General features: G+C 44.6%; 1 protein-coding gene across 1 annotated transcript in view; it reads right to left on the minus strand.

Annotated features, from left to right (window-relative positions):
• UQCR-C1 (Ubiquinol-cytochrome c reductase core protein 1) overlaps positions 1–18,695 on the minus strand; it is a 32,663-nt gene that overhangs the window by 13,513 nt on the left and 455 nt on the right. The window contains exons 2-9 of the mRNA XM_037415864.2: positions 16,626–16,850; positions 15,883–16,012; positions 14,814–15,012; positions 12,164–12,243; positions 11,586–11,701; positions 5,395–5,499; positions 1,747–1,886; positions 727–795 (exon numbers count right to left, since the gene is read on the minus strand). Coding sequence (XP_037271761.1) covers positions 727–795; positions 1,747–1,886; positions 5,395–5,499; positions 11,586–11,701; positions 12,164–12,243; positions 14,814–15,012; positions 15,883–16,012; positions 16,626–16,850 — 1,064 coding nt within the window. The remainder of the gene's footprint in view (positions 1–726; positions 796–1,746; positions 1,887–5,394; positions 5,500–11,585; positions 11,702–12,163; positions 12,244–14,813; positions 15,013–15,882; positions 16,013–16,625; positions 16,851–18,695) is intronic.

The raw sequence follows: 18,695 nt of genomic DNA on the forward strand, positions 1-18,695 counted from the left end.
TTCATTAGATTGGCAATGCGGGTCTTCCGATGTTAATTTTTGAAAATTTCAATGCATCACCTACGTCGATTCTCGGGCACATGAGACTGCATGTTCAACACTGTTTTGCACTAGTGTAGCCAATGAAAAAAGTTGTTTTGGCTGTAGCGCAGATATTTGTAACTTTGGCGAAGTATACGTTATCAGTAGTTTATGCTCAGTCGAAAATAAAATTTTCGGAAATAGGGAAACAGGCACACCCCGAATGTGAAGCAGTTTTCTGGAAAGAAATTTGCCTATTATGCGAGTAAATACGGTAGTTCTGTGTTTGCCTGTTTATCTCTGCATTCCCAGGCAGCACTGCCACTGAACATTACCACTGAATGCATGTAATATTACAATACTCAACTTGCTCAAATCTATACTTTCGTTATGGTCAGGCCAGCCATGTGGGGAAGTCTGACCTCAAAGCTTATTTGAATTCTTTGTTGAAAGTTTTGCCAAGGTAATGAGTTCTTTAAAAGAAAAGAAAGTGTGATCATTATAAGACTAAACAAAGCATTTAATAAGGTCACTCTGATCTTGCGGAGATGCGAAAAGTTTCGTAAATCATGATTACAACAGGGCTGCACCAACAGCACTTAAAGAGATAAAGCTTAGCTGTGTCACTGAGCTTACCTATGCTGTAGCGTAAGCAGCTTTATAGTAGCATGGCTGGAAATCAGTATTAACCCAAACTGCACTCACCATTCCCTCTGAACGGCATGCACGAAGAAGTCCATCTCCTCCCGACCTTCAGACACAAAGTAGATACCCCTGGTTGACAAAAAAAAAAAAAACAAACTAATTACTTGGAGTGCTGGAGGCAGGCGATGTGGTTTCCTAGCACAAAGGCTTTCCTAAGAGCCAACAAGATCACCCCAGCATTTTCTGTTTTCAAGAGATTAGCAGAATACTGTGTGATCAGGTAAATTGTTAAGAATGAGCTGGATCAATGATTACCAACAAAATGAAAACGAAAACAATGACTCGACCAAGAGATCGTTATGAACCTCCTAGAACCGTTTTTCCTTTCACTTTAACTGGCACCTTCGGTTTTCTCCTCAATAAACATCCAACCTTTTCCATTACAAACACAGGCTTTAAACAAACACTCCACCAGAATAGACCTATGAAAGCATTTATTTCCAGCAGCAGCCTTATTGCAGAGGATGATTGTGCCTAACCAACAGGCTGGCTCTCAGCATTCCATGATCTGTGCACTCTTTAGTAGACAGAACAGAAACATTTCTTTAATTTTTGGCTTCGAGCATGTCTGAATATGAGGAATTTTCTGACAAAAAATTTACCTTCCTTTCGTAATCTATTCATACAGCAGTGCTTCAAGTGTGAAAACCCAGGTAGCCATTGTTAAGTAGGAGTAATTTTCTAAAGACAACTGTGTGCACACTGAAAGTTGCATTGTGCACCTTTACTTGTGAAAACTTATGTTTACAGCACATGCCACAGTGAAGAACTATGTATTCATTCTAATCATTGGTCACCTCATGTTCTCCAACACTGCACGTCAATAAAGGCACCCTGCTTTTTTTTTTTTTTTTTGCATTTCTCCTCGCTTGAAATGAGGCCACCGTGGCTGAATATAGAATCCGCAGTTTTCTTCTACTCAATTTTACAACCCCCATAGTCTTGCAGCCATGACAGCATGTCAACGCACACGAGCAACCAACCCACTGGAATGGTGAGAAAGTAAGAATGCAGACACACCAGAGCCCCGTGTCCTTGTAACAGGTGTTGAAGGACTGGAAGCTATGGCAGGGGTTGTCGGGGTCTGCAGCGCACTCCGCGGCCAGGCGGCTCGACACGTTGGTGCCCCCGCCGTGGGACCGGTCCCAGTTGCCGATGAGCTGCAGAAGGATGCAAGTTCAGTGCACTCAAAGACAATGCACATCGCGCTTTGTCGGAGCCCCTCAATCAGCATTGCCGCAAATCTGGGGTCCAATTTCCTTTCACAAAATGTTGAAATGTTTTGAAAAAAAAAAGTCTTTTTGGTGATCCTATATACAGTGCAAGATGCTGAAATTGACTGACTGATGTGGTTTTTCTTTTGGAGCAAGCGCCAGTTATGGTGCAAGAGCAGTGGACACGTGGTGTTAGTAGTTACAAACAAACAACTACCCCACCGGTTTCGGAAAAGTCTTCGTTTCTGTCTCTAAACGATCTGGCCATGCTTGCTTCATGCTGCAGCTGTACTGATGGCTTAGCGCACAAGCTTCTGGCACTTCTCATACTGGGGCTGTGGCTCATCAAAGGGTGCAAAGCAGATGCAAGGCGAGTTGTTGGTTGATTTATGTGCACTGTCCTCCCATGCATTTAGTGCTGGAGGTCGCATTACGCCACTGATAGGGGGTTTGAAGGGAAGAGTGAAGCACACCTTTTTTGTTAAAAAAGCCGTTCATTGGAGCTAAAAATTTCGTTGGATAACCTAGTTGGGCGGTTCTTGGAAGTGAAATTCATGAGAGTTCTACTCAGTTCAACTAGTGCAGCAAACTTGCGTCAACTTCAGTTATTACAATTTTCAGATTACCTCAACCTTGTATGACAGTCCTGGCCATCGTACCTTTATACAGTCGAATCTCAATAATTCGAACTCGAAGGGGCCCAAAAATTTGTTCTAATTAAAAGAAGTTCGAAATAATGAAAGCTAAATAAACGGAGGGCTCTCCATGCAGTGGCGCATGTGCATTGAGCTAACACACGAGGGGGAAGTTTCAGAAGACTTGGATTTATTCACAAATCATCATGATCATCACCATGATCATCAGCTTGACTACATCCACTGCAGGACAAAGGCCTCTACCATGTTCCGCCGGTTAACCCGGTCCTGTGCTTGCTGCTGCCAATTTATACCCGCAAACTTCTTAATCTCATCTGCCCACCTAACCTTCTGTCTCCCCATAACCCGCTTCCCTTCTCTGGGAATCCAGTTAGTTACCCTTAATGACCAGCGGTTATCCTGTCTACGCGCTACATGCCCGGCCCATGTCCATTTCCTCTTCTTTATTTCAACTATGATATCCTTAACCCCCGTTTGTCCCCTAATCCACTCTGCTCTCTTCTTGTCTCTTAAGGTTACACCTACCATTTTTCTTTCCGTTGCTCGCTGCGTCGTCCTCAATTTAAGCTGAACCCTCTTTGTAAGTCTCCAGGTTTCTGCTCCGTAGCTAAGTACCGGCTAGATACAGCTGTTATATACCTTCCTCTTGAGGGATAGTGGCAATCTACCTGTCATAATTTGAGAGTGCTTGCCGAATGTGCTTCACCCCATTCTTATTCTTCTAGTTACTTCAATCTCGTGGTTAGGCTCTGCGGTTATTACCTGCCCTAAGTAGACATAGTCTTTTACAACTTAAAGTGCACTATTACCTATCTCGAAAGGCTGCTTCTTTCCGAGGTTGTTGTACATTACTTTCGTTTTCTGCAGATTAATTTTAAGTCCCACCTTTCTGCTCTCCTTGTCTAACTCCATAATCATGAGTTGCAATTCGTCCCCTGAGTTACTCAGCAATGCAATGTCATCGGCGAAGCGCAGGTTACTAAGGTACTCTCCATTAACTCTTATCTCTAACTGTTCACATTCTAGGCTTCTGAAAACCTCCCGTAAGCACGCGGTAAACAGCATAGGGGAGATTGTGTACCCCTGCTTACACCCTTCTTGATTGGTATTCTGTTGCTTTCATTATGAAGCACTATGGTAGCAGTTGATCCCCTGTAGATTTCTAGCAGGATGTTTATATACTTCATTGACGCCCTGATTCCACAGTGTCTGCATGACGGCTGACATTTCTACTGAATCAAACGCCTTCTCGTAACCTATGAAGGCTATGTATAGTGGTTGGTTATATTCTGAGCATTTCTCTATTACCTGATTGATAGTATGAATGTGGTCGATTGTTGAGTAGCCTGTTCGAATTATAGGACATCCTTTATTAATTGTAATAATAATAGGTGATGCGCATCTGCACATGTTTGCTTTGCAGCGAGCTCGCAAAGCATTTCTACTTCGGATTCTCCTGGCAAGAGAAGTTGCGCACGAAAATGTCCAGCGCCGACACTTTCTAAAGACGACGACGACAACGACTGCGTAGCGGAGCCTTTCCGCTACGCAGCCGCAGCATGGCCAGCAAGAGATGAGAAAGAAGGAACACGTCTCCACGCGGAGAGAACCAGATCAGCATTTGAGAGAAAGCCAACACTCCACGACAGCTTTTTTCTTTTTTTGCTCCTTCACGCACGTCGTTGAAAGGAGCAGGGTTATGTGGCAGGGACGGGAAAGGGGAAGCGTGGCACAGACGCGTCGCAGATTGGCATTTGAGAGTGTGCAAATATTCCACTGCAGCCTTTTCTTTCCTTTTCACTTCCTTCGTGTGCAGCGTTGAGGTGTTGCAGGTGCCGCCGCGGGATTGGGCGGTGTGCTGAGAGCATTTTCGGAGCGCGGTATGTTCGAATTAACCGCCGCATGCGCTTGCGCATTTGAATTACTGGGCGTTTTCGTCCATCGAAGTACACATAGCTTTGACGGGACGCCATCGTGAGTTTGAATTAACCGGAAGTTCGAATTAAGCATGTTCGAAATAATGAGATTCGACTGTATATAATAATAAAGTTTCGTTATTCAATACTGAAATAGGTCATTGCCAGCTAATTCAAACCTGGATGCATGCCTGTCCTACAGACTCGACTGCAATGGCGATCGTAGTAATAAGGTTCCAACAGTAGAATTGCCAAACTTTGCCGCACTTGAGGAACAGTGACTGCACAAAACACTCATCGCTTCCTATTAGGATTGGCAATTTTCGACCAGCTCCAGAGACATTTTAACACAAAGACGGTAGCTTGCAATTAATTTTTTACATTTATCTACTTCTAAAATGTGCTTTCAGATTCCAAAATATTCGTCTAGAAACTCCTTGGGTGATACAATCTGATACAAAACGGAAACTGGATTCCCAACAAAAAGCTGGCCTGTCATCCCTACTCCACCATTAATATTACAAGATCACAGCCATCATGGATGAGATCTTGCAGCATAAAAATAACAATGCGCTCTTTTCTGTCCAAATAATGGATGCACTTTCAGACAATGAGTAATGTGACGAGTAATGTGACATGCTCTGCAATTGTAAACAAGTCATACCGTAAGTTTTCGGGGTCACGAAGACCTGAATGGGTGGGCACATTTTCAGAGAAAAGTATATATAAGATGACGTAATGTTCAAAGACACAAGCATACGCATGTGTCTGTTTTGTGTGTGACAGAATTTCGTACTTTTCCTCACAGACCAAAACAGCAGGCCTGCATTGTAAGGAGCCGCGTGCAATCATCGTCACCATAATACGGAGTGCTCGCATTACCGTGTTGGCCACCATGAGTGGAATGTTATCCGGGTCGGCCCAGCCACAGCTCTCCACGGCGATGGCCACGTGCGCGTACGGCATGTCGTCGTCACGCACCCGAACCTGCAACAGAACCGCGCATTCGGCAAGTTGCGGTCTCCATGAGGCAACGACAAGCACACTGTCTTATAAGGAGCAACAGCAGAAGCCATGAAAGTGACTAAAGTCGCATAAAGCCGATTGTTATAGCGTGAGCTCAGAACGACGACAAAAAGACTAGCGCTTGTCTTCTTGTTGTCGTTCTGAGTTCACATACAGCTAAGCCTGCTTATAACGAACTTCCATGTAACTAATTCCTCGATGTAACAAAGTTTTTTTATTCCCCGCCATCGCTCCAAAAGAAACACATGTATTTGCGACCTCTATGTAACAAAGTAACCGCTGGAGACAACCTTGGTATAACGAATTTTCCTCACCGACAATCTAGGAATTTTGCTCCGCATTTTGATACGAGCATGCATTTTCCGCCGCCGCCGGAAAATGCATGCGGTGGCGGGCCCGCGGGCCGCATCCAGCGGGCAGGCGTGCCTGCCCCCCACGAACCGGCTTTGCCGCTGTTCTCGCCGCCACAGTCGCATGTGCGGGTGTGCCCTCCTTCCTGCACTTTTAGTTATATATGTTAGTTATATAGTTAGTTGTATGTGGGGCCGCGCTGCATATGGAAGGCGCTTTACTGAATAGTTTTCCGCCGTATTCGTACTTGTGTCCGTGTCGTTCGCTCTTCGTTTCCAAAATCGGGCGCGCGGGCAGTTTCACTGCGCGCGCATGGTGTGGCCCTCGACGACATCCAGCTTAGCTTTTTTTTTTTAATTGCAATAGCAATTATGTATATGGACAGTCTCGGCTAGCTTTTTGCTTTCGCCGCCATCATCCACATATCTATATGCATAAAAACTCAAGAAATGAAAAAAAAAAAGCCGCCCTCCCTAAGCGCCCAGCTCGTCACGATGCGCCGATGCGCGCTTATCTCCCACGCGTACTTCAACCTGCGAATAGAGGGGAGGGGGTTATATGCTTGTGCGCACGCGCTTATCCTTCAGCGGGGAAAATCGCGTGCCTTTGGCTTTGACCGGAAGGATTGCGTTTAGTTGTGGGGCGCACGATGATCACTTCGCTGGCTGGACAGGTGCCATTTGAGAAAAGAGTGCGCTTTTCAAACACAGCGAAGTAACAACTGGGGCACTCGTTACTTTGCACTCATATATGTACCTGTGATTAAATTTTGTGCCTTTTTTTTTTAAACAGTGCATTAAGTGTCCAGCGGTAAACGTCGTTAGTTTGATCTCGTCCTGTGTACGTTGTTTTCTTGCGTCGTTTGTACAGGAGCAGCACGCTGCACGTTTTGATTTGCTTGACATTTTTATAGTTACATTCTGAGTTGTTGCTATCGCATTCAATGCTTCGCTCTTGCGACAAAACTCTGAATTTTCTTAATTTCGGACAACCGTGTCGTCACCACCGAGGGGATGCCAGATTAGGCGCTGATGGAAACTCTCAGAGACCACGGTGACAACGGATCTTCGGAGGTCGACTTGTCAGGCGCTTCCGTTTTGCGCCGCGCCGCAAATTCGCAGGCTGGTAGCTTTCGCGATTGGCTGATTAGTTCCGGCAACACGACGGCGCATTGAATGCAATGGGATGAACGCGATAGCAAAAAATTGTAATGTTAAAAGTAGTAAGGCTGGCAGCCAACTTTTTTAGATCGGATATCGCGGAACTCCTACAAAATGCTAGTGTGAGCAAATACGGCCGATCCAGAAAGAAGTGCTCTTTTCACACAGTCCCTTCGCGTTGAAACCACACTGATACTCGCAAAGATAGCAAGCACACCAGCGATCGCGACCGCCCTTGAAATCCAAGTTCATTATTGCTACTCGAACGATTCCACCCCCCCCCCCCCCCCTTCGTGTTGTTTCATGCTCGTTCAAGACGGTTTACTTTTTGTTTGAGCGTTCGACGGCAGTTCTAACACACGGGAGATGTTATGCACTTTTCAGGCGATAGGCATGGACCGACTTATTTGATCTCTGTTTAAGAAGCGCTCGCGCCTTTTTACCCGCTCGTGAAAGTTACAATGCGCGGGGCATGTTATCAATTTGCACTTGTTACGGAACATGGCGGCGACGGCAAGAACCCGCAGATAGTTTCCATATAATTGCTATCGCGATATTAATGCAGTTTTTTACTGTAAAGAAAGTGTTTTGGGTTATCTCTGCCTTCAGTCCCCGTTTTGTTTATTTTATTTTCCGAACTTTCGTACCGAACATGCATATAACGAAATTCTCTTTATAACGAATTTTCAGAGAATTTATCAATTTCGTTATATCCAGGTTTAACTGTATAACAATCGTCGTGACCTACCAACTAGCCCGAGCCATCACTCTTCCAAGTCACATCAAACGTAGGCTTGTGCGAATACAGTCAAACTTAATTATAACAAAGTTGCATATTACATAAAATTAAGTTCGTTATATCCACCCTTTGATGTAAAGGTTTGTTCCTAACACTGTCTCTACTGCAAACACTATTCTGCATTAACTTCGTTACAACTATTATTTCGTTATATTCGGGTTTGCTATATTGAGGTTTTCTATATAATGCGTGCTATGACACAAATAAGAGTGCCGGCGCTGATAACATCCCTAACACATTTTTAAAACGTTACGCTGAATGGAATGCGAGGTATTTAACAGTCACTTTTCAGAGATCCCTTGAAACAGGAATTGTACCGCAGATTTGGAAAAATGCAAAAGTTGTTCCGGTGTTCAAATCTGGCGTCAAACAAGTAATTCCAAACTATCGACCTATTTCATTAATCTGCACCTGCTGTAAAATTCTAGAACACATTATTCACAAACATGTAGTCACATATTTAACTGAAAACAACCTCCTCTCCCAAAATCAACATGGCTTTCGTGCAGGATTTTCAACAGTCACGCAGTTGCTGGGGTTTACGCATGACATCGCTTCGACTTTAAACGATCGCGGTCAAGTGGACGCCATTTTTATTGACTACTCGAAAGCGTTTGACACTGTTTGCCACAATAAACTCCTCCTCAAATTAAAAGCCTTTCTGCGCGGCACTCACGGCATTCGCTTGTTATCTTGGCTTTCAGATTACCTAAATTTAAGGCAGCAGTTTGTCGCGTTTAACAATTCGCATTCGTCATCCCTCCCTGTCACATCAGGTGTGCCGCAGGGCTCGGTCCTTGGGCCTCTTCTTTTCCTAATTTATCTCAACGATGTTGTCGAAATAACAAAAAATACAAAGGTCAAACTCCGTCTATACGCCGACGACTGTGTCCTCTATTCTTGTATTAGTACCTCCCGTGACCAAATACAGTTAAATAATGTTTTTTTCTTCTTTCCGTACCTGGAGCTCAACGTGGCAAATGGCACTAAACATTAACAAAACGGTAAGCATGACATTCACAAACAAGAAGGAACCCCTACGTTTTTCCTATGGCCAGAACATGAAGCATGTCAACGAATACAAGTATCTTGGCGTAACATTCTCACCGAACTTAAAATGGCATAAACATATAAACCTAATCTGCTCGAAAGCGCTCCAAAAATTGGGCTTCTTGAAGCGAACGTTAAAAGATGCAACTAACGAATGCAAACTAACAGCATACAAATCCCTGATACGGCCTGTTCTTGAATACGCCTCCGTTGTCTGGTCACCTCACTGCGCATGCGACATAGCACACTTGGAAGGTGTTCAAAAAAAAGCAATAAGATTCATATATCACCGTTATGATCACAATTTTTCGCCTTCGTCACACGCTGTACGACTATCACTCAAATCACTTGAACACAGACGTACTTGCGAGCGTTTCTGCACTTTACATAAAATCGTGAACAAGATAATCACCATTGACATGCCCTTTTCCTTTGCCAACTCCGTTGCAAACACTCGCAGGTCAAACCCCATTAACATCACACCCTTCATGCCATTTCTAGATTGTTTTAAGTTTTCATTTTTTCCTTTCACAGTGGAATTGTGGAATAATCTGGATGTTTCTCTCCGAAAGTTGCCTACCAATAGTTTTTTGAATTAACTACCAAACCATGTGTTTTGTTAGTTTAGTGTGTATTCACTGTTATGGACCCACTTCTGCAATGTCTCGAACTGTGAGACAGCAGTATTTGTAAATAAAAAAAAAATAAAAATGTGTTATTTGAATTTGACTAAATATTATTCAACCAAATCACCATACCCTTCGAATTCCTTTGAACTTAAAATTTACTACAGTCGAGCCCACATATAACGGCCCCACTTAAAACAAACTTTCACTTAAAACGAAGAATATCCACGTGACTGTAAAAATATACATTGGTTCAATGGCACAAAATCGCACTTACAACGAACGTCTCCAAACACCGCTGATCGGTTACAGCGAACAGAATCAGCGGTCTGACAACTTCCCAGGAAACCAATTTCGACCACCGATCAGGCATGGGCAAGGTGGCCATACATTCTTCTTGTTAAACGCGGAACCTGCCTCCCCGCCTCTCTAGTTGCTACTCTTCCCGGCCGATTTTTGTGACGCACCCCTCCGTCCTTTGTGCTACTCTGAGCGGGGTGCTACTCTGAGCACCCCGCATCGCCAGACGAGGCCCGTGTTTTCACACTGACACCGATTTTTCGAAGACCGGTCGGCCATCTACCTTGCTTTTGATCGCTGGTAGTACTGTCCTTGGCGTCCCCGGCCTGGAGTGACCAGATCATTTGCCAACATCGTCAGCCACCAACTGTATCCGATCGCCTGCGTCTAGTGCACGCGCGTACGCTACCCCACAGACTCTGATAATTTGCGATTCGTTTCGTGTTTAGGACTTGTTCTCAATCACTTCCCACTTGGCTCAGCATGCCTTCCGCGCGCGTGCGGAAGCGCGAAAACGGCTGTTAATTTGCGCGGAACGAATTGCCAAATATCGAAGTACGTGAGGCCACGCAAACCCGCCGGCGCAACAAAACGATTTTTTGACCACGGCCACCGATTTTTCGAACACCGATGAGCGCGTCGATTGATGCGGCCATGCACTCTTTCCCAAGTTTTTCTACGTGCGAGTTTCGCAGACCTTTCAAGCAAGCTACCCAACCTGCCTCCTTCCCGTGTGTTTTGGTTTTTAAGGTCGCCCTCCCACCGCATCCTCCCCTCTCTTTATCGCAACTCTTTGCCCTCCTCTCACAAGTCTGCTCTCCTCTCTTGACCACAACCCCTTCGCCCGTCTCCACCGCTCTGCGATGCCCGCCATTCTGGCTCGAATTAGTTTCTTTTTCTGACTGGAAACGGGCCCAGAGCTGTTCCACGCGTTCTGACATGTGTGTCGCGTGAGCACGTCTTGCTCGCTCTTGGTGTGCGTGTGTGGTCATGATGGCCGACAGGAGGACTAGCACGCTTTTTCCTGCCGCTCAACAAAACGTCGAAAGTGTGACCGCTTGGCTTGAGCGTAATCCGCGCGTTAGGTGCCGCGTTACGGAGCGCTTGCTCATAGCTGTTGACCACCTAGCACTTGCCGCTTCGGGCATCCCGGTATTCAGCTGTGGAGATGGTGAATATTTCGTAGGCGGCGGTGTTGACTACATGCGCACGAAACTGTTTTCGCGAGACCGACTTCGTCGATGTTGGGCCTGATGCCAAGCCTGAAGCTTCCGAACTGCGACGGTGATTTGTGGAAGCGCGTCGTCGACTCAGACCTAGGAGAGCAGGTGGGACATCTGTCACGGTGGCTTAATTACGGCCGATGATGATGTCACACTGCGGAACCGTCCACGAATTGCGGCATCGTGAATGAAGTGTGTGGTGAGAGCGATTTGGAGGAATCGGATTGCGAGAACGACGAAACTTCGGAGCCAGTACCTCATGCAGCTTATGCCACAGACCTCGGTGAACGAGCACACTGCTGTTTTTACTCAAGACCGCCCTTATCGCTTCTGCTCTTCGAAACACATGCATCACGGACTTTTTGGGGCAAAAAAATAAGTTTGTGTTTTCACTCACAACTTTTTTTTAAAAAGCTGTGTTTCATTTACTAAGAACATCGGGATATAGCGAATGAATGCCGCGTCACACTCAGGTTCGTTATAAGCGGGATCGACTGTATTTCTAACCTTTCTAATTTACAAGCCTAATCAAACCCACCTCACTGCCAGTGAAGCGGCAGGGAAGCTCCACGGGCGGCACCTTGGCATCGTAGTCGGTCCTCACCGAACCGAAGTGTTGCTGGGCTAGTTTGACCAGTTCATCATGTTTCACGCCTACGAAAAAAAAAAAAAAACACTGATAAAGAAGATCGGTGAGAGGATCTCTGCGGAATAAAAGCGCTAGAAGACATGCAACCAGTCGTGCAGAAAAGGCTGCTCGATGCTCGTTTACCAACCATACATCAGCCCAGGACGTGGTGACTTCATGGACACTACAAGAATGATAAAACTTTAGAAGTCCGTGGCATTTTCTCATCAGAGATGAATGCCCACAATCCTGCACGAATGGCCGCACATTTTAGACTGACGTGATGAGCCAGTGATGCCCGTCTTTCAGAAAACATTGCTGAGTGCACTAGCATCGCATTAGTCCCAAAGTGATCAATTGGCTGCTGCATCTCAGTCACAACACTTCCAGCCACAACACCACTGGGCCTTCACCGCCACATCTCTTCCAGAAAGACAAATCTCGCATACTAAAAATTATAAAAATATCTATATAGGAAATTCAGGCACCTCCAGCACCCGCAAGGACGATTCGTGGTCCCTTGTAATGAAGAGAGATGTAATCGATCAGGTCTTGCCTCTGGATGCTCCTGCAAACAGAGTTACAACAAAAAGAGTATTTTTGTGAGTAGAGTTCACTACAAATAGACAGATGCACATGCCTGTAGAGTGCGGGTACATGCCTGTACACATGAGGCAGCGGGGGAAAGCTGTATTAGGACGGCTATATTTGTCTCGCATCCCTGTTTGGGTCTTTTCAATCACGAAATGCGTTGTGAAATATCTCCAGGAAATTTTACAGCGAAATTCGCAAGTGTCGTGAAAGTACCTTTGCACAACATGCCTATCCAGACCACACAGTAGGCCTGGTCAAAAGATTGTAAACCAACAAACGAAGAGAATTTTTTCAGGGGCTCATTTCTTTGTTAAAATGACTCCAACAGATGTTCAGTCCAGGAAAAGAATAGCAAAAATTAATTCAATTCAATTTCGTTCATAATTGCTGTACTACAGTTAGACAACATATAAAGTGGAGAATAAATTACCTTTTCGTCAGTGGTATCCCAACCCACACCCTTTGAATTACGCGTTCGATAATGTCAACCAAAGTTAAGACAATCTCACAAAAAGCAATGATGCTTCAAGTTCAAGTCCCTGCACATTGACAACCACCATTTGTCCTGTTAGCACAGTTCACAAATTTCAGAACAAAAAAAAAAAAAAAGACATCTGCCCATAATTCCCCTACACGGTACAATCTAACTGAGGCTTTAGGTTCTTCTAGAGTGACTGTCATTACCACTGTGCACCCAAGATGGATCAAGAACACAAAGCTTCGCAAGAAAATGCTACTTTCAATGGAAACGCTCGTTTAAAAGAAAATTATTTCATGTGGAAGCTAGTGGCAAAAAAAAAATGAAGCTATAGATAGTGGCACACTAGATATTCACTTGCACCATTAACAAATTGACAAAACGTGGCGATGATCATCGCGCATCCCACCTGCCGGTGACAATTGAAAAAAAGCTCTTCCAAGTAATACAATATGGGAAACACCGATGATATGTAGAGCTTGAGAAGAATATGTGCCACTACCCCAAAAAAGCATGGCAGTAAAATGTTGCTGCGACACATGTGAGTCCCGTGCAGCATACAGTAAGGTGAGAAGCCCGTATCCACGGGACATTGCTTTATCCACGTAAGTGACCTGAATTGCCAGTAACTACTTTTTTACCATATACATCTACGCTCCAATTTCTTTTGACCTACTCCGCAAAACATGCGAACGCCTACTACTACACTACCAGGTGGCAACTTGCTGGGACAGATGAACAAAAAAAGGGGTGTCAATGAAAGTACAAACACAGCTAAACTTGCTATCTATGAATTTTTCAGAAAAACGGGAAGAAACAGAGTTGCCAAGCCGAGAAGCATGAAGGAAATACTTTCGGAAGCTCGCTTCATTACCATGAGAACAACGACCTCCCACGAATATATGTGCCTTGAAGCAAGAAGACAGGACCAAGAGAATCGTCACAACCACACTTGCTTTGGTCTGGTTGAGCATGAGCAAAAACAAGGGGATCTTGTTCCTGTAATCGTAGCTTCACGTTGGTTCAAGTTAAAAGCAGGACCTTGTTGAACAGAACTTCCAAGTAATACAGCCGACACTCAGTAATCCAAACTCGAAGGAACCTCTGAATTTTGTTTGAGTTATCAAAAAGTGTGATTTATCAGACGTTCTCAGATATATGACTCTTGGCAAGGTGACACATTGATTTTGGTCACATTTAAGAAATTTTTTAAGCGTTTTCAAGCCCTAAATGCACCCAATGAACAGAAAGCAGAGGTGTAAGGTCCACAAGTTTATTAGCCATTTGCTGCTGATCAGAGCTTTTGAAGGAATTGTGAATTGCATGAATCGCGAAATCATGAATATGTGCCTTCAGTACAAAGCTCTCTATACCAGTTGAGAAGCATCACGGTTTACTAAGCGTGTGCTTCATGTAAAATGTTTGTTTACTAGCAAAGCCTTTTTTTCTCGGAGGCCTGAGGCATTTCTTTTTCATTGTCAGACTGTTGGGATTATATAGTGGGAAAGGAGCAATTTTTCGGTATGGAACCGCAGAAAGTATGAATTGACCAAATGAAAGAATTCGAATTAAGGCTTTTAAAAAGTATAGAGGGCCAACCGAAAGATTGAATTTTGTTTTAATGAACCAGAAGTATGAATTATCAGGGTTTGAATAATCACGAGTCTACTGTAATTGTTGAGATTTCACGTGCCAAAACCACAATATAATTATGAGAGACACTATAGTGGAAGTCTCTGGAAATTCAAGAAACAACATGGTGTTGTTCAGCATGCACCAGGATGCACCTCAATCTCCAGGACGTTGCCCCAATCAAAATGTGTCTGCAGCGGCTGCAATTCAATCCTGCGACCTCTCGGTCGGCAGTCAAGCATTGTAACCACTAGACCGTCATGACGAGGTAATAGAACCTCAAGGGACTGCAAAATTTGCTGGACATGTCGAGCACATTGCCTGTCATGATGATGATGATCAACCGTCAATCAAGGCTGAGAGGTCGATAGTCAAGGCACAACTGACCACTGCCCAATATCCTACTTAAGGAGCGATAAGGCAGTGAGGCTCACTTGATGTTCTCAGTGGGCCCGAGGATGGTCAGACCCAGGGAGGTGCCCTGGTAGGCGACCGAGTGCAGGTGGTCGAAGACAACCTCCTGGAGGTTGGTCTCCACCTCCTGCATCTCTCGCAGGATCACCCCGCGCTCGCGCTCAATCTCGGCCTCGCCAAACTTGCTGTTCTGCAGGATATCGGCCAGGATCTCCACAGCTGCAGTAATACACAAAGGGTCAATGAACAAGCGCAGGCATGCACAGGTCTCTGAATCTACATGTCGAAGACGAGAAACCTGCTGGCACTTTGCAGCTCGTTGGCTGCTCGCTGGACACCTTTCAGAATAAGAGTGCATTTGTTTGGCAACTTTACCCAATGCTTACCGTACTTACACTATCTTAGGTCGACGTTTTTTTAAATCCACAGTGTGTTGGCTGACTTACAACCGAAACCAAAATTACTTCTACCAGTTACGACGATACAAATGAGAAAAGGCGTACCCTGGAATGGTTACAATATAACATTGCATTCTGACTCTACCTATACCACATACAGCATTTTCTGATGCATGACCAGCACCTCAGCAACAACCTGAAAAAACGTTTAAAAAAATAGAACCCACCCATTGTCGCAAAGCTAGCTTTCTTGTAAAGATGTGATGCCCCCACCCCAACACACCCCTCCTCAGCCATGGAGCCACCTTTGCATACAACAACTTCAGTACCTTATTTGTTGTGACTGGGCGTTGAAGTTCATGACAGTTAACATAGATACATAAAACAAATACTCCCAACATTCCTGTAAGACAGTGATAATATATTATTAATAATAATTAGTAATTCATTATCACTGTTTTAGAGTAAAGTTGATAGTATGTATGTGCCAATACAGCCTATTGAAGTCGGTTTCGGTTCTGGATTTGGCGCATTTAAAAAAAAAAGCTCAACTGTATACCGACAATGAAGTGCACTTCAAGAAATTCTAGCTGGTCGAAGCTAATCCTGAGTCCTTCACTATAAAGGGCCTCAAAATCTTATTGTGGTTTTGACATGTATCGCTTAAGAAATTAAAACTTTTCTCTCTCACCTTTTGGAAGGTCTTTGGAGAGGCACTTGGCATAGTAGACGGTCTGCTCACGTGACGTGTATGCATTCAGGTGAGCCCCCATGTTCTCCACTTCCAGCTCAAGGTCAACCTGCGACCTCTTGGAGGTGCCCTGCATGGAAACAATCGGATAACCGAGGTAAAACAAACGAGTGATTGACCGCATTTCAGATCATGACTTATTTTGCACAACTTTCAAAGCAGCCACTTACTACAACATGACGAGTTTCTCACAAATGGTAGATCAGTGTAGAAACGCACTGTCTTGACTGCAACATAGCCTAAAAGCATGCAGACCTGTCTAAGAAACCTTGCTAGAGGGCTAGTAACTTGCAATACCTTATTTAATCAAATATTTATGAAACCACCACGATTAAGGTTACTGCACAGTGAAAATACAGTTAAAATTTCTACATGTACATATTGACAATGCTTAGCCCCCCCATAGCTGATGAACACAGTTTATTATAGTGCTATTCGTAAGGGCTACAAAAAGAGCAAAAGCCTTGCACTCTGCCCACATGTGTACCAGTTGACACTACATGCTACAAGAGAGCAACCCAATGAACCAAACCACTTCAAGACCCTGCATTTTAAATTTCTATACCTTATAGAAATCGTTTCAGCCTTGGGTGTTCACTGGATGCAGCTGCAGCCTGTGTTACATAAGCTATACAAAAAAATCTGTCGTAAAGCGAAGAGCACTATGCGAAAAACATGGTCACCTTGAAGGCCATGTGTTCGAGAAAGTGGGCGACACCGTTGTTCCTCTCGTTTTCATACCGGCTGCCCGCGTCGATCCAGACGCCCACCGTGCACGTCGGGTTGCCGGAGTCTTCAGTGGCTACTCTGAGACCATTGTCCAGCGTGGTCGTGACGGTCTCGGGCACGTTCACCAGCGCCTGACTGAAGCTGGTGGCCGCCAGGTGGTGCATGTGGCGGTGAGGCGCCTGAAACGGCAAGCGAAAGCATGTTTCATGTCCGTGTCTTAGCCGTACCTGTCTACATATCACACTCGTATTTCAGACCGTCATAAATCACCAACTCCCCCAATCAACCATTTTAACAAATGCAAATAAGGCTCACGAGGCGGGGTACTGCATGCAGTAGCCCAGGCATAGTCAGTAGAAGGGAAACAAAACTCCAATTGCCCTAATTACATTGTCAGTGAGTGGTGTAGAGCACTGAACCTATCTTGGCAAGGCCACACAGCTATTAATGGTATAGTTCTCTCGACAGCAGTTTTCAGACGACACCTAAGACCATTGGAACTAGCGGTGGTGGCTGTGACATACGTCTAGAGATGTAACCTCCAAGATCAGAGGGCCCTGTATCTCTGAGGTCACACATTAGAGACGAAGATCTTCGTCCACTTTCTTGTTATGCATCACTCCCAACAGGTGACAGCAGCACAGTCTTTTGTATTTTTGAAGTTTTCCATAAAAGCGGCTATATTTCCTGACCTTCCATGACACTCCTATCTGTATTCAAACAGTGCAATTTTGCAACAAAGCTTATTTAGATTTACCTCACCAATAACTGTGCTTTATGCAGTCTAAAATTTTGTAGTGCTTAGTCTTCAAGCCTCTAATATTGAGCAAATGTTATATACAGGCTCCCCGCCATACTAAGTCCTGTAAGAGTTTTGGTGAGCTGGTGGTTTTTTAATCATACCTAAGTCTAGTGTCAGGTATAGGTTGACAAACTAAAGCGAGCTACAATAAGAAAAAGAATAAACTTCCCCGTACTTCAGTTTAATTGCATTCACAAGAATGGCGACCTGTGTACACCTGTTGCATGCGTGGCATCAGTTGACGCAGTCTGCTTCATGAGATTTGTGTCTCTCGACCAGTTTAAATTCCATTTTTAAACACCTTCGTTTGTCCTGTGAATGAGCAAGTTAAATCAATTAGAATATCATACTACATGAGCTTGATTTTCATCTTGGGAAACAACACCAGAACTTAGCACGCATGTCAGGACTCATTTGCACTGATGACACGCAAAGTGTCACGACCAAGTCTGTTGCAAACGGTAGCGTTGGTCTAAAAGCAGTTGTTTCAGTTCATTCATCTGTCACTCAATAGCTCGTGAAAGTGACTGCAGTCATAAATATTCACTGATCTAAACGACGTTTGCGGTGCCCCGTAGTGCTTGCGTTATGTTATAGTGGTGTGAACAGCCCAATGGTGCCAATTGTGAGGCATTTCAATGCAGTGATGCACTAACCAGTATGCACATTGTTTGCTGGTTGTGGTATCCCTTGTCACTGGTAGTCTCCACGAAAGCCAGTGTTACGTGCACAACCATGGAACCTGAAGACTACTGTTTTCAACACCCCGCTTTTCTACAGTGATTTTTAGATAGTCTTACTTTACTACATTGCGTACAAAAACAGCGAAATAATACGGCAGCTGCGTGTCATTGAAATACCTCGTATCAGGCGTCGGAAAACTAATTGTATCTCATGTTCCCTTTCAAACGCATTAAACCAGAGCTAGTAACCTAAAGCAAACTAAATGACCGGGATCGTGAAATCCTGATCCCTCTCCACTCTTATTTACGTCTCACGATGTCTCGGAAGAATACCGCAGATTTCGCGATGTCGGCTGCTTGACCTGAACCTGCTCTGAAACAAACTCACGTACAGAGTAAAATGCACATGTGAGCGGTGGTACCGAATGTGGTCGAAGCACAAATCATGTGTGTCACGTTCTTCTGATCGAACGGCGCAGAGTTATCGCTTGGCTCATTTCTGTTCTTATGAATGGCATGCGCCGTTTTACAATCGCAAC

The sequence above is a fragment of the Rhipicephalus microplus genome, chromosome 9 (genome assembly GCF_043290135.1).
Source record: "Rhipicephalus microplus isolate Deutch F79 chromosome 9, USDA_Rmic, whole genome shotgun sequence".
In the NCBI taxonomy this organism is placed as follows: domain Eukaryota; kingdom Metazoa; phylum Arthropoda; class Arachnida; order Ixodida; family Ixodidae; genus Rhipicephalus; species Rhipicephalus microplus.